Source organism: Aulostomus chinensis, chromosome 20, assembly GCF_037954235.1.
Source record: "Aulostomus chinensis isolate RoL2024-O1b breed Wild chromosome 20, RoL_Achi_v1.0, whole genome shotgun sequence".
NCBI classification, from domain to species: domain Eukaryota; kingdom Metazoa; phylum Chordata; class Actinopteri; order Syngnathiformes; family Aulostomidae; genus Aulostomus; species Aulostomus chinensis.
This window is the reverse complement of record NC_141339.1, coordinates 5,669,006-5,683,967: the sequence shown is the minus strand read 5'-3', so window position 1 is coordinate 5,683,967 and position 14,962 is coordinate 5,669,006. Positions and strand designations below refer to the sequence as shown.

At 40.6% G+C, this 14,962-nt stretch overlaps 2 protein-coding genes across 2 annotated transcripts; one reads left to right on the top strand and one right to left on the bottom strand.

Annotated features, from left to right (window-relative positions):
* Nucleotides 1-119: 119 nt before the first annotated feature.
* On the bottom strand, nucleotides 120-6,537 carry alkbh1 (alkB homolog 1, histone H2A dioxygenase). Its single transcript, XM_086189298.1, has 6 exons — nucleotides 6,366-6,537; nucleotides 5,411-5,519; nucleotides 3,126-3,288; nucleotides 2,698-2,785; nucleotides 1,368-1,561; nucleotides 120-1,224 (listed from the first exon to the last, which is right to left on the bottom strand). The coding sequence occupies exons 1-6, from the start codon at nucleotides 6,501-6,503 to the stop codon at nucleotides 792-794; spliced, it is 1,125 nt and encodes a 374-aa protein (XP_086045424.1). The 5' UTR covers nucleotides 6,504-6,537; the 3' UTR covers nucleotides 120-791.
* Nucleotides 6,538-9,192: 2,655 nt separating this feature from the next.
* LOC147242557 (SRA stem-loop-interacting RNA-binding protein, mitochondrial-like) lies at nucleotides 9,193-14,605 on the top strand. Its single transcript, XM_086189662.1, has 4 exons — nucleotides 9,193-9,333; nucleotides 10,279-10,337; nucleotides 11,791-11,898; nucleotides 12,914-14,605. Exons 1-4 carry the CDS (start codon nucleotides 9,267-9,269, stop codon nucleotides 12,998-13,000), a joined length of 321 nt encoding a protein of 106 aa, XP_086045788.1. The 5' UTR covers nucleotides 9,193-9,266; the 3' UTR covers nucleotides 13,001-14,605.
* Nucleotides 14,606-14,962: the final 357 nt, after the last annotated feature.

Sequence of the window (14,962 nt, the reverse complement as noted above, 5' to 3'; positions counted from 1 at the left end):
TGCTTCGGCTTACGTGTGCTTTACGGACTTTGACAACCACACGTCCCTCCAGATGTTTTGTGGAAGAGGCTGTGGGAGTACTGGGTACCAGGACTGATGTTAAAAGTAATTCCTTCATTGTAAAACTGGAATGATAGTTATATCAGTATTCTCAGCAAAAAGTCAAAGGTTTGGGGGCTTCATCAGACCTTACCATCCTGTTGGAACTGGGGTTAAGCTTCCTGTTGTACTGTCTAATCAGAGACTGTTTTGTTTATGTGACCATGGATCGCCTGAACATAGGAATATTAAAAAAGGCATGAATAAGTAGGTCTCACCATATTAAGAATAATTCTCCAGAACAGTTTATTCTCACTTCTATTATACAACTATATCGCTCAGATAAATGTATCAAATTAATGTTGCATTAACTTAAAAATTCCTGTAGAAATCAACCATAACCCCATTCTACAAGTGAATTCTTTTGCATTTGGACAAATGTTTCACAGAACCCAACTTTTCTATGAGTGTGGGACAATGTAGTCTGAATACTGCACCTGTACAATGAATGTTTCCTCTGTACTGAGTCAAAAAGGCTTGTAAATGTGGCTGTAACGAATATGCAGACAGCATACTGTATACAAACCAATGTTAACTATGTCCCTGCATTGAAAAAACACCTGGCAGGTTTAGCTTGTGGTGCTCTAGCGAAGGAGGCCTGTCCAAGGTATGCTGGATGTGTTGCATCTGCTGGTGAGTGATACAGCCCAAGTTGTTTTTCATGTTTCACATTAATTAATTAATTCATTCATTCATTCATTCACATTAATCGAGTCGCTGCTTCTACTCCTCTTCCAACTCTCTCTGTCCTGGTAGCCTTGTGTCTGGCTGCTATCAGTCTTCTGGTGAAGAGATGGTGTTTCTGGGAAGCTCTGCCCAGGTGCCAGTACCTGTCTGATAGTCACATTCACTCTTGAGCTCTTGATGTACCTGGAACACACCGCCCAGTCCTCTTCTGACACCCGCTCTACCACAGAGTTGTCCTGCAGGGACGAGCCCTGGTCAGCACCTTCCATGGCTAAAGCTGTGAGTTCGTGAGGTGCTGGGACAATACGGGGCACAGCATGGTAAAGAAGACGACTCTGTCCCGACAACAGCATCATGTCTCCACTGTGGATGTACATGGCCGTGGGAGGGTCTTGTCTGTGGGTTCCACCCAGGAGAAAGATGGCTGACTGCCCAAAACTATCAGAAAAGAAAACATAACGTTTTATCCTTATAGTCAAAGGCAATGAAGACTTATTTTCTGTACAACAGCCTGGTGAGTTTGGTACAAAAATACTGATATCAAAACAAAATAACTAAAATTATGGACTACTTGGTCTCACCTGAGTGAAAGCAGTGGGCAGCTGTGGTCTAGTTCTGATTCATCCACATGGATTCCCAAAGAAGAATCAGATTTGTAGTAGTTAAGAATTCCAGCCTCTGCATTGAAACCAGGGAAGCCACAGGCAGTTGTTACTTGGTAAGACAGGAGGTGGAGATCCGCCGGGAAAGGAGTGTAGTGGTTTGCAGAGTAAGTCTATGAGGGGGAGAACCAAGGAAACGTTTAAACTTATAAACTGGAAAATTAATGTGAAGATATATGTTTTATACCCTATTTTTATTCACTGGCTTTTATCGAAGTGTTAAGAGTTCCATTGCATTGACTTTTGTCTGGTCTTTGTTTTTATTGTGTTCTGTGTTCTTCTCACACACACACACACACACACACACACACACACACACACACACACACACACACACAGGTGGACTCTGCTATGCAAAGGACCAATCTACTCAGCAGGAGCAGTTCAGTATTTTGCTCAGAAGCATGTCAACAAAGTCTCCCAAGGAAGCAAATATCTTCTCTACTTTTACTGAACAAGAATTTTGACTGAAGACTGTCACCTTTATCAGAGTGTGAATTTATGCAGGTATTTCTACTTTCTACTTCATTTACATACTTCTTTCACCACTGCACATTGTAACCCAATTTAAGTGTAATTTTTTGGTGCAATGTGTGCCTAAAAACATGGTACGTGAAAACAAATCACACCTGGCTTGACATTCATATAAAAACAATACAAGAAATGCAAAAGCAGTGACTTACTATATGGGACTACTGTAGTAAAAAATGCGCAGAACATGTTTTTCTGGATAATTTCTTTAACTTCTAAAAGTAGGTGTAGAACAGAAGAAACTCCAAGAATGGAAGCAATACTCCCAGCACATTTGCTCACTTGTACCATATTGAAAAGTACTTTAACTTTTGTTTTTATTTTTATATCCTGTCATCTCTATTTTACCTCTTCCACTTCCCAACATTTATATTAGTGCAGCCAGGAAGCCAAGCCCAGCCCGAAACCACAAGATCTGTTAGGTCCACAGTATGTGTATGATTCTCTTTGGGCCCTGGTACTCATACAACCATACACTCAGGTAGTCCTGCAGTATTGAGTTTCTTTGCTCTAGTCCCACAAATATCCAGTATCTTTTCTCTGTTGTTGAGTGGAGTACAATTACTGGCCTGTATTATCTCTCTCTTTGATGAGATCTCATATTTAAGAACTTTGCATGTTTAAATCCTTACAATTAAAACTCATGTACATAAAGCACAGCTGACTCACAAGGCCTTGAAAAAACAACAACTTGTACACAGTAGAGTATGTTGCTTACCTTGGTATCCCAGTTGTAATGATAGCCCAGGGTGACCCAGCGCAGCTGCTTCAGTAGAGTTTTAGGTTCTGTCTTTCCAGCAGGACCGCTGGAAGCAATCAAACACAGTGCACACTTATGTGCTGCTGCTATTAGAACTAAAAATGTGCCAGACTGCGCTTTTTTTTGTATTTTGGTTTGACGTACATCTTAAAAGAAGCATTTCATTATATTATGCTGTATTTCGACATCAGAAAATGAAGGCAAATGCCATATGTGTCCTGTAGAAAGACAGCTGTGAGATATATTTAGCTTAGCATAGCATAAGCACAGGAGACAGAATACAAGATAAAAACCTGTCGAAGGGGATAAGATGTCCCTTGCTTTGTCTTTAACCCAGATGTACGGTGAAATGGGAACACAGGCTCACGGGCTAAGAGTAGTCTCACCTGAGGCCGTGTACACTACTGCCCCAGATGTCTTGGGTATCAGTGGGAGACATGTACAAGTCCAGGTTGCAGACATTGGGCTTCTGGGTGTAAGTCTTTAGACACTGTTTTACCCAGAAGGGTTGAGTACCCGACAGGAACGGGTTGCGAATGAAGATGAATCCTGAAAAAAAAAAGCCCACAAAGCTACACAACTTTATCACAACGGGATGAGAATGGCGAAAAATAAAATGCACTTACTGGAGGGCTGTGCACTGTAATACCAGTACATGATATATAGAGAAGATGGACAATCAGGCCAATACAACATAGAACTGCGTAGAAACATCATGAAAATGCTTCCAGGTAAATCAATGTAAGGTTACAGAGTGGTGAAGAATAAGCGTGTCTATCAAAGCATGTCTCACAAGATTAAGAGCAACTCTGCACCTCCTCACCTATCCCATCATTGTGTTCTTGTTAAATAGAAATGATTATTATGCTGTTGGCCTCAGGCTCCTTGCTCACTGGTGTTTGCCCCCTCAGTAACGCTGTTAAAAAAACTTAAGACAGTAAATCCTAGGCTAGCAAACATGCTATGAATTTGGAAAAGAATTTCAGTTGAACTCAAATTTGATTCCTTCTCGAATGAGTCAGCAGGTATCAGCGGGTTGAACTGGTTGTTCTTTTATTCGGGGATTTAAATGATGGTTGCAGACTGAAATCCTTCACAGTTCTGGTCCCACAGTTCAGCACATTGTTATATTCATATTAGGAATGTTTGGTCTCTGGCCACTGGTTCCACTATAACAGCTGAAATCCTCTGTACTCAGATACTTGAGTTCAGGTCATGAAGCCTCAAAATACTGCATATGAATCTTTTTTTTTTTTTTTTAAATGGAAAGGGATCAAATTTGAAGTTAGCCACTGAGACCGAGCTTAATCACTTACACAGGTTAAAAGGAACAATATCTACATGTATCATAAATATTATATGAAAACTTAAGGTAAACTACAGTTTAAAAATAATGAAAAGTGCCTCCGTAATGTCTGTGCTACATGGTTTGCACAACATGATTGTTTTTCCAGTTTATTGGTATAATGCGTAAATATTGGTCACCCCATTAATAACTGGGTAAAATGAGCTCCACCTGATGTGTCTATTATCTCTTCTATTGCTACATGATGCTATCAGTGTGTTGTTTTCCTTGTTTGCTGCAAATGTAATATACTAGATATTTCAAGCTACTTTCATTTGAAAGTAATAAGTTACTTTACAATATTACTCTGTGAGGAGCAATATGTTACTGATTACACTACTTTTCTTGTTACTTTCACCTACATAACTACAGGAGCACGGCTAGCCATCTAAAAAATTGGATTGTGTAATTCACAGCCTCATTTATGAACATTTCATTCCTAAAAACATGGAGAGTTGGATTTTTAGGACTCAACTTGAAACTATTTTTCAGTTTATGAGGTGATGCAGAGAGATACAAAATTTCCTCTGTAAACTCTCTGATATGTCAATAAATAAAATGCTTTGAACTTTATTACTATTCACATCACCTGTGGAGTCAAATGTACATTTTTGTACATGAATCTTCTATTTCATTTATTTGTATGTGTGTGTACACATTTACATATGTTGTATTTGTATGTGTATGTATATATATACATGTTGTGGTCACATTTAAGGAATCAATAAGGTATTTCTGCTAATGAAAACTTATGAATTAGTAATCAAACTCCATTACTGATAACCCTTACACTCGAGGCTCCTTCCTCTAATAGGTTTAATTGGTTGACAGTGTCACGTGATACAGTATGGCAGTGTCAACAAGTCAGTGCAAAACTCAAAAATTATGTTTAGCGTCATTATGGATTTATTGTGCAAAGACTCCTAAAAGTCAATGAAGTTCGAGGATGGGTTATAAAGTTTGTCAGACAGGGATATTCACTCCTGACTGGAAAGAAAACAGGGCAGCAATCCAGCTCCTTCCAGGAGAATTTTGCTGTAAGTAAATTGTTATTTCATTGCAAAATAAATCTATAAGCGATAAAAAGAGGTCAATCTGTCCCATATCCAGTCTTAATGTGTTACTGGACATTGTAACTAGAAAAACATCACCACAATGTTATTAGAAATGCATTTATTTTACATAGTCTTACCAAAATGTGTTACCCCCACACTGGCTATGGCAGGAGCAGGCAAAACAAGAGCAAGATATACTGGTGTTCAGATCATAGAGTTCAGAAAACTCTTGCTGAAAACTGTCTGCCCCTCTGGCGTCCCCTGTATTTACCTGGGTAGCTCTGGAGGCTACAGGCTCTCCAGTTTCTGACAGGCAGTAATCCAACCTTGGCAGCATCCTTGTCACTCAGTGCAGAAGGGTCTAGTTTAACAGGAACTATCTGCAATGCGCAAATGACAAATGTAGCCATCTTCAGCATGAGCTGATGCAAGGATTCGGTCTATCCACAAACTATGACCTTCATATAAGGTGCAGTTTAGAAATCTGCCCAGCAATCCAATACATACAGGAGTTCCACAACAAATCTAGAGGCTCTGTCAATCTTTAATACTGCACCATCTGTACGAGAGCTCTGTTGACTTCAGGATGGAGATTCATTTGTGGTTTTTAGTGGTGGTGGATTACACAACACTGCCACATTTCTCAAATAGTTTCCCCTCTTACACCCAAGTGTGGATGCATGTTCGATTTTTTTGCCAATATCTGATATTTTCACACCTGATTTTGCCAAAAGTCGATAGCATCTGTAAAACACGTTTATATGATGTTCACATTTTAAACATTCCAGAAAACACAAGTAGTTGTGAAATTTAATTTAAACAGTACCCTTTTACAGACATTAGAGATAAATATCGGCCATCAGACATTAAAAAAAAAACACACACACCAATATCTGCCGATACTGATGATATGCCATGTTATCTAAAAACACTCGACATAGGCAGTAATTCTAAATCTCCTCTACACTTCATCATGAACTGAACACTTAAAAATCCTTCATTCTTCATGTCAAAGTCACCTCATGCGACACTGCTACTGATCTAGGACAAAATAACGTTACGCCAATGGCATAAAACCTTTTATTAACAAAACCTTTTGCCAAAGGTTCATTCTGAGGTAAATTTATATGAAATGGCTTTAACAGATGTGAAGAAAATGGCAATCTGTCTGTGACAACCAGACTGGGACTCATGTGAAATACTTTTATGTTGGTTTATTTCCTCACCTTTTCACTCGGAGCATTTTTGGAGAAATCAATAACGTCGCTGAAATCCGGCAGAGGATTTCTGCGCTTGTATAACTTGAATACTTTTCTAAATGCATCTTCGCCACTCTGTACTACGGACGCCGCCATCTTGGCCATAATGCGTTTTCCTTCCTGTGTTTCCCCGGCGGCTAACACACAACCAGATGGCGCAATACCGCCACCAACTGGAGGGGAGTTCTACATACCAGGACCACTTCAAGGACAAAATAGACACAATAGATAGGGGGCCAAAACTGATATTGTAAATTATGTGGATACCTCAGGGTAAAGCTGACAACCTATTCGGTCCCAATAATTGACCCCTAAACATGAAATCTAGCCAAGTTGTCAGCTTCGGAAATTATTTTTTGTTCATTTTATGACTGTTTCCAGGCAAAGGCAAGGCAAATTTTATTCTTATAGCCCATTTTCACAAAGTTTGTCTTTCAAAGGGCTTTTCTAAGATGTTAAAATCTGATTTCATATTAAAGTACTTCTTATTAGTACTTTAAAGTACTCCTTATTTTTCTGAAACTCCAACTGTAATTTTGAGAAACTTTTTCAATAGAATCCATCTCAAGTGTAAACATGATCTAGAAAATACTAATCAATGTACCAAAGGAGTATTTCACCATGGGGGGCGATGTTTTGTCAGCACAGCTGTGGAATGAGGCATGAAACATTTCCAGTGAAGATAATGACACAGCAGGTGTCAGCGGTCTAACCAGAGTAATGTCCATCCATCCATCCATCCATCCATTTTCTTCTGCTTAGGGTCGTGGGGGGTGGAGCCTATCCCAGCAGCCTTCAGGCAAGATGCGGAGTTCACCCTGGACAGGTCACCAGTCCATCGCAGGGCCAACACATAGAGACAGACAACCATTCACACTCACAGTCACACCTACAGTCAATTAAGAGTCTCCAATCAGCCTCGTCCCCTCTTGATGTCTTTGGACTGTGAGAGGAAGCTGGAGTACCAGAGAGAACCCACACAGGAACAGGGAGAACATGCAGACTCCACACAGAAAGATCCTGTGCCCGAGCCGGGACTCAAACCCAGAACCTTCTTGCAGTGAGGCGACAGTGCTGACCCCTGCACCACCGTGTTACCACATCATGAACCAGAAAATAAGAGTGAAGACACCATAACAATGTTTTTGTCAAAATCATCCCTAAATTGCCTCAAATGTAACAGTTAGAAATATTCCAGACATTTAAGTACTAAAACTTGTGCAGTATTGCCAGTCTCACATTACAAGCTTTAAACTTGGCATGACTCATGTCTATAGATTGGGAGACAAAGTGATACAGGTTTTGGTTTACTATCATTTGTTTCATGTTACTTTGTAGAGAAAGATGGTGTGAGGCTGCCTATATTAAGAATAAATAATTGACTAGAACACAAACAACACTTTAACATGACCTTTAGAGGTCAAAGGTTCAAAAATAAAATACTCCCAAGCACTGATGACTTTAACTTTTACCAGGATACTATTCAGGCTGGCTATTTCTACTTTTACTTAAGTAAAATTGAATATTTCTTCCACCAATGGCTAGTAACCATTATCATTATTGTTATTATTATTATTATGTTTTGTTATTTGGAAAAACACATCTGTGATCCGTTGTTCTCTCTCGACTGTCAAAAATGTAATTTTCCGCGTAACAAAAAAACCCCATAAACACAGATTTGTGACTGTCATAAATGTGGTTTATTTTTGTTATTTGGAAAACCACATTTATGACAGTCACTAGGGAACTACAGATCACGGATCTGTCTATTCAGATGAAATGATGGCAGTGTTTCAAGCTCTTCAAATGATACTGAGAATGCTACTCAAGTGCCCACTATGGTCTACTATTAAACACATCTCTTGAGGATATAAGATACACTGTAAGCTAAAATACAATCCATATAATGACAAGGCTTGGAATTGATTTGCAGTTTTATCCATACGTTGTAACAGCGATCCCCAACCTGTGGGCTGCGAAGGTATTGCAAGTGGGCCGCCAAATCATTCCAATTTTTGTGGGGGATGGAAATGTAATTATACAAAAAATAATCAGAACAGGTGACTCAGGTGGTCGCTCAGCTGACCCCAACTTGAATCCTGGCTGGAGATCCTCTGCTGTATGTCCCCCCCCTTGTTTTGTGTCCGTCTATTGTCAAATAAAGGTATCTATGCCCCCCCCCCCAAAAAAAAGTACAGAATAAGGTTTCAACTGTTAAAACTCAGTTATGTTTAAAAGATATTAGAATATTTCAATATTATTTTCATTATTTTTGTTGTTGTTTTTCCTTCAAGTATTAGATATGTGACAAGCCAATGGGAGATGGGGAATTTTGTTGTTGTCGGCCGGACCACTTTGCAGCATTGCACTCGACTTGTTTATGTTTGATGCTGATGGCTGAAACTAGAGAGTAAGGATGGATCGCTGGCTTCCAACGGGGGGATTAAAAGGAAAGAGAGACAAGACATTGATGGTGTATCGACCAAAGCTATGTGATTATGTGCTAGCCTACTGAAGGTGTTGCTAATTTTAAAGATTCTGTGTTAGTGCCTGTGCAATATTTTTCTCCTGTATTCAGTTCAGTCCTTTATGTTCAATCTTCAGTAATAAAAAAGTGCTCTGAGAACGCATTATATGACTTCCGTGTTTATGGGGTTTACAAGTGGGACCTGAGTTGGAAAAGGTTGGGAAACCATGCATTATAAGGTGGACAACCAGGATAGTGAAGGATTGGATCCGGTGGACAAGTGAAGAAATACGAACATAGGGGGCAGTACTGCTGCGTTCAATAAGTCTCGGTAAGAACACCACGAAGAAGAAGAAGACTGAATTACGTCATAAACCAAGGTGACACACTTGGAGCGAAAAATGGTGGAGCCCGCTATCAACCTATATAAACTGTTTGTAAGCAAAGTACCATGGACTGCATCTGTCAGTAAGTTTGTTACAAATTCAAACCATTCCTATTTTCCACATATATGATTACAGGTTGTGTTTATTTACCCGCACGGTTTAATTTGTGTGTCGTTGATTGAGCCCCAGCATGCTAGCTCGATCGGTGCGTCATGTGTTTCGCACTCACTTAAGCTTCAATGCAGAGTTCCCTTGTAAGCGAGGGTGATTCAATCTTTTTCACATACCGCACTATTCTATTATTAAACGTTAAATATTTTATGAAACGTTGATATTATTATAATATTGTGATGGTCAGTCTCCTCGAATTTTGTAGTGTGTAGTGCGTTTTCAAAAATATATTAAAAAAGGTCCCCATCCCCCAGCCAATGTACTTGATTTCTTTTATATATTGAGGGAATATCCATGTTGTTGTATATTTAGAGGTCTTTCCAAATACCCAGTAGGGCACTGGCACATCACGGGCATCAGCAGATAGTCTGATGGTTGGGCTTAGTCTCCCAAGTCTCCTCATCTTTGTTCATCATCTGTCATTTAGAATGAGGAAACAATGAGGTATTCTGAAATTAATGGGCTTTGTAGGAATAGGAAAAAAAGGTTTTGTGTGTGTGTGTGTGTGTGTGTTAGTACAGAATTGAGCCAAAACTGATATCACTGTGGGCGGTGCGGTGGTGCGGTGATCAGCACTGAAAGTTCTGGGTTCGAGTCCCGGCTCGGGCACAGGATCTTTCTGTGTGGAGTCTGCATGTTCTCCCTGTCTGTCTATATGTGTTGGCCCTGTGATGGACTGATGACCTGTCCAGGGTGAACCTCACCTCTTGCCCGTAGATGCTGGGATAGGCTCCACCCCCCCCCCCCCCCCACACACACACACACACACACAACCCATAACAGGATAAGTGGTAGAAAATGGATGGATGGATGATTTCACCAGCAGACTATAAAGAACATCTGTGTTGTTTTTCAGGGGAGTTGAGGCAGTACTTTCAGCAGTTTGGACCAGTCAAACAGTGTCATCTACCCTTCGTAAGTTCACACACAGCTCCTGCCACACATCTTCCCTCATCAATAATTCAATAAATCAAGCATTTTTTTCACAAGGCAAAGAAATTGTAACACAAAGTGCTTAATTAAAACACCCACCCCAATACATACATCATACATGTATTGTGTGGGTGCTTACATCAACACTGATGACTATGATGATGAACAAAAGCACTAAACTAAGATTAGTCATTAAAACAGGGAGTGAGGAACACCTCAGGGTAACATATCAATACAAAGTCCCAACATTAGAAAAGAAGTAAAAGGGTAAGAACATGAAATAGGATAATACATATTTTGATAATTAAATATTCTTACAATGAAAAAGAGGGATTTTTTTTAATAATGATAATCACACACTGATTATCCTCTTAGTCAAACATACTAAGCTTCATCAAGAATTTATATCCAGGGTAAAAGACAGTTTTGAGTTGGGTTTTAAAACTGCTGTTCTGCACCATTTTGATAAAAGGATTCCTCACTGGGAATTTGTGTTGTAACTTTTCTGATGAATAAGACCACTGCAAGAGGACCTGCCGGTTTGGTGCAGCTAAAGTTTATGAATGTATTTTCTGAGAGAGCAGAAAGTAGAGCATTGCTATAGATGCATTTGTAAGTCAAGTCAAGGCAGCTTTATTTGTGTCGCGCCAAATCCCAACAAAAGTTCTCTCATGACTCTTTACTAGTAGAGCAGGTCTAGTACCTCACTCCTTCAGTGAATCTACACCCAACAATTCTCCATCAGCAAACACATCCTGCAACAGCGGCGACAAAAACCTTTCTTTTAACAGGCAGGAACGTGGAGCAGATCCAGGATCAGTGGGGACGGCATGCTGCTTTGAGCGGTTGGGGGGAAAGAGAGCAGGAGAGCAGGGCAGAGACAAAGACAGATAATGGAGGAAGACATATACTGAAGGAGGGAGAGGGATAGAGATAAAGAAAGAGAGAGAAAGGGAAGAGACTGATGGACAGACAGGGACGCGAGCAGGTGGAGCTACGGGTGGCAGCTTGAACCTCTTCAGGTCTGCAGCCTCCTGCAGCAGCACCCTGGATCTGGGATTTGGGGAGCCTGAAGGCTCCGGAGAGGAAGACGAGTTAATGACACATATGTGTATGATTTATGTATGACAAATATAGGAGGACAGAGAGGAGGAGAGAGAAGCCCAGTGCACCGTGGGAGATCTCCCGGCAGTCTGAGCCTATAGCAGCATAAAGCATAAATTTACCTTTCTGGGCCTTCATGATGTATTTAGAAACTTTTCTACAGGTGGATGGATGGATGGTTTTTAAACCTCTTGCACGTCATTTCTTATGTGTGCACTATTTAAGGTTGCTAACTGAGCTTGAATGTCAGTAAACATGTGTCAGGTGTGGGTGGTCTGAAACCTGCAGATGTAGAATATACTAGAACTCTTTGTGTTTGTGTTTGCACCAGAATAAGCTGACCGGCTTCCACAAGGGGTACTGCCATGTTATATTTACAACAAAGACAGGATTCGACAGTGCTCTGGAGAAAGACAGCCACGTACTGGAGGGAACCAAGGTAACCTCATCACTCTGCTGGTGGTGTTCATGGAAAACCTGTGGTATGAAAAGAATGAGCAGTAGTTGAGGATGTGAGATGAAGAGACCAGCACGAACGACAGATGGTTGAATTACTGGAACAACCACAAAAATAGATTGGTAGAGATTTTTTTAGACAGATGTTTTAAAATGTTACCTACTGGATACTAGTAGTAGGGATGCATAATCCTAATGGCAGATACTGGTCATTTTTTAGTTGTACTGGTGTCAGCCCAATGGCTGCTATTTTTTATCAGCCCAGTTTTAATTGAGTCCCCTCATCTTTGCTCATCGCCTGTTGTTTTGGTGAGAAAGCAATGAGGTATGATGACCAAGCTGGAAATAAAGAAAAAGTATTTGTAAGCAGAGTAGACTGCATCTGTCAGGAAGTTTACGTGTATTTTTTGGTTAGTAAATAACTTTTTTTAATATAGATAATATGGACATTTGTAAACAATGGCTGTGGGATATTGGCACATAATCCAGTCCATTCCTGACTGTTAGATATTTCACTACCTATGGTAAATCTGAGTGCAGCATGGGTACACAAATCACAAATAACAGCCTAAAAATACTGACCAGTCTGGAAACAAATATATACTTATATTAACTAAACACTGACTACATGCATAACATTCTGTTAAAATGATTGTTTGTCAGGTTGCCTACAAGGCGCCTTGTTTAGTGATGTGTGCTGTGTCATAAAGTACATCAACGTTGGTATTGAAACATATCCCATATGTTTGTCCTTGCTGTGTCTTCTGGTCTTCTGATTCTGTGCTCCACAGATAGTGATATAAACTACTGTTATTACAAGTATAAATATACTGCAAAGCTCAAAATCACTGAGTACCCTACATCAAAGTAAATACTACCTATAACTATGCAACAGGAAAGACAAGTCGGTTATCAACTAATAAAGGGATTTTAAAATCAATAGAAAACACTTGAAATTGGGAGTCATATGCTAACGACTTCTGATATTTTGTTTTCAGCTGCATGTCCAGAAAAGCTATCAGCTGGTGGAGTTCAAGCCGAGTGAGAGTGACTCAAGAGAAATGGATACACCAGAGTTGATGTGAACTTCTCAACTACACAGTACACACACTTGGAACTAATGATTATTGCCATAGTTTGAATATGTTGGTCCAATATTGAGGATTGTGTGTGTACTTACTGACAGTTGTACCATTACAGTTCATCCTGTCACAACCCAATCATCAACACAACACAATATCAGCGTGAACATGTATGGCTTTTGTTTTTTGAGGGACCCCTTCTACCTGACAAATTGCAATAAAAACACTTTTATCCCATTTGGAGTTGTGCTTGTCAGATGAAGAACTTGTCTTTGTACTTGAATGATGCACATACCAGCATACCTTTTGTTACCAGCAAGAGGAGTTGTAAATGGCAGTAAAGGTCTCGGCTATGACAAACTGCTTGTAAAAATACATTCAGGGTCTGTGGCTGATAAATCATGAATTATTCTATATTCTACTGATTTGTTCACGAGGATGGTCTGTCAGTGGTTGTGATGCACCATCGAAATGGTTTCTCCGATTGTTAAAGGGGAGGTTCACTTTTTTGGAGATTTGGTCTTCCTTCCGGCTGCACAGTGGTGCAGTGGTTAGCACTGTGGCCTCACAGCAAGAAGGTTCCGGGTTCGAGTCCCGACTCGGGCGCGGGATCTTTCTGTGTGGAGTTTGTATGTTCTCCATGTGCCTGCGTGGGTTCTCTCCGGGTACTCCGGCTTCCTCCCACTGTCCAAAGACATGCAATTGGGGACTAGGCGAATTGGATTCTCTAAATTGACCGTAGGTGTGAATGGTTGTTCGTCTCTCTATGTTGGCCCTGCGATGGACTGGCGACCTGTCCAGGGTGAACCCTGCCTCTCGCCCATAGATGCTGGGATAGGCTCCAGCCCCCCCCGCAACCCTTACTAGTAAGGAATAAGCGGAAGATGACGATGGATGGGTCTTCCTTCCAGCTTCCCCAGGGTGCTACCAGTCACCAGAGACAGTTTCTGACCCATTCAGTCTGGTCCTGCTGACGCTATCTGCAATGCTAATGCAAGTGGATAGGATCCCGTCAGCCTTCCATTTGAATACCATCTTACACGCTCCACAGCACATTCCAGGCTATTGACATAAAACTCCAGAATATCAGTTTAAAAGAGGATGTTGATAAAATAATTATGGATAGAAAACTTTGTGTGCATTGCGTTTCTTTTTGAGGGGCTAGCCTCAGACTACAGGCGTAATTTTACCTTTCCTCTAGTAGGTCATGGTGGACTGATAGGCAGTGATTGCAGTCAAGAAGTAGTGTAACATTTTCTTTTTTAGAAGCATAACTGGAGCCTACACTTTGTCTACATCCACACCAGTCAGAAGAGAAGCTTACTACTTGGTATTTTATTTCATTTTACAGTGGCCACTGTTGACAGAAAAGGAAGCATCCGATTTTGAAGACGAGGAAGAAGATTTTGTGTTGATTAACCAACCCTACGTGTGTGAGCCCGAATACACTGACGCCAAACTAAGAGAAATTCATGCCAGAGTTGCAACAGAAAGTGCATCCGTCAGTGACCCCATCAAATGACAGGCTAATGGGATCCTCTCCACTCGCACTAGCATTGGCATTGCAGATAGCGATTGGCAGAAGGACCAGACCAAATGGGTCAAAAACTGTCTCCAGTGACTGGTAGCACACTGGGTAAGCGGGAAATAAGGCCACATGTTCAAAAGAGTGAACCTTCCCTTGAAAGCTGTCTTCATTTTTAACATTTCACATTTCAAAATAGGTCAGAAAATGACCAGGGAGTATTAAATTATTCCAACTATCATTTTTCCCTTGATCCTGTCTTAACTGGCAACAGCAGTTTATCTAAACATGCGGAAATTGACAGGCTGTCAAATCCTGGTGACTGACAAGCTTTCAGTCTGAGTGATGGGACAAAATAATTTGCACCAGTTTGTCGTTTCTGGAAACCTTGAGTCAGTTCTTCCCCGAGTCCCTCTTGAAATATCTGGACACATAAGCGT

What these genes read in the sequence shown, in the direction of transcription:
- alkbh1 (XM_086189298.1), bottom strand. Translation starts at nt 6,503, where the DNA reads ATGGCCAAGATGGCGGCGTCCGTAGTACAGAGTGGCGAAGATGCATTT. An exon ending in TAGCCTCCAGAGCTACCCAG is followed by an intron (nt 3,289 to 5,410) that starts GTAAATACAGGG and finishes TTTTTTTTTCAG; the next exon opens with GATTCATCTTCATTCGCAAC. An exon ending in TGCCCACTGCTTTCACTCAG is followed by an intron (nt 1,225 to 1,367) that starts GTGAGACCAAGT and finishes CTTTTCTGATAG; the next exon opens with TTTTGGGCAGTCAGCCATCT.
- LOC147242557 (XM_086189662.1), top strand. Translation starts at nt 9,267, where the DNA reads ATGGTGGAGCCCGCTATCAACCTATATAAACTGTTTGTAAGCAAAGTA. An exon ending in AACAGTGTCATCTACCCTTC is followed by an intron (nt 10,338 to 11,790) that starts GTAAGTTCACAC and finishes TGTTTGCACCAG; the next exon opens with AATAAGCTGACCGGCTTCCA. An exon ending in ACGTACTGGAGGGAACCAAG is followed by an intron (nt 11,899 to 12,913) that starts GTAACCTCATCA and finishes TTTTGTTTTCAG; the next exon opens with CTGCATGTCCAGAAAAGCTA.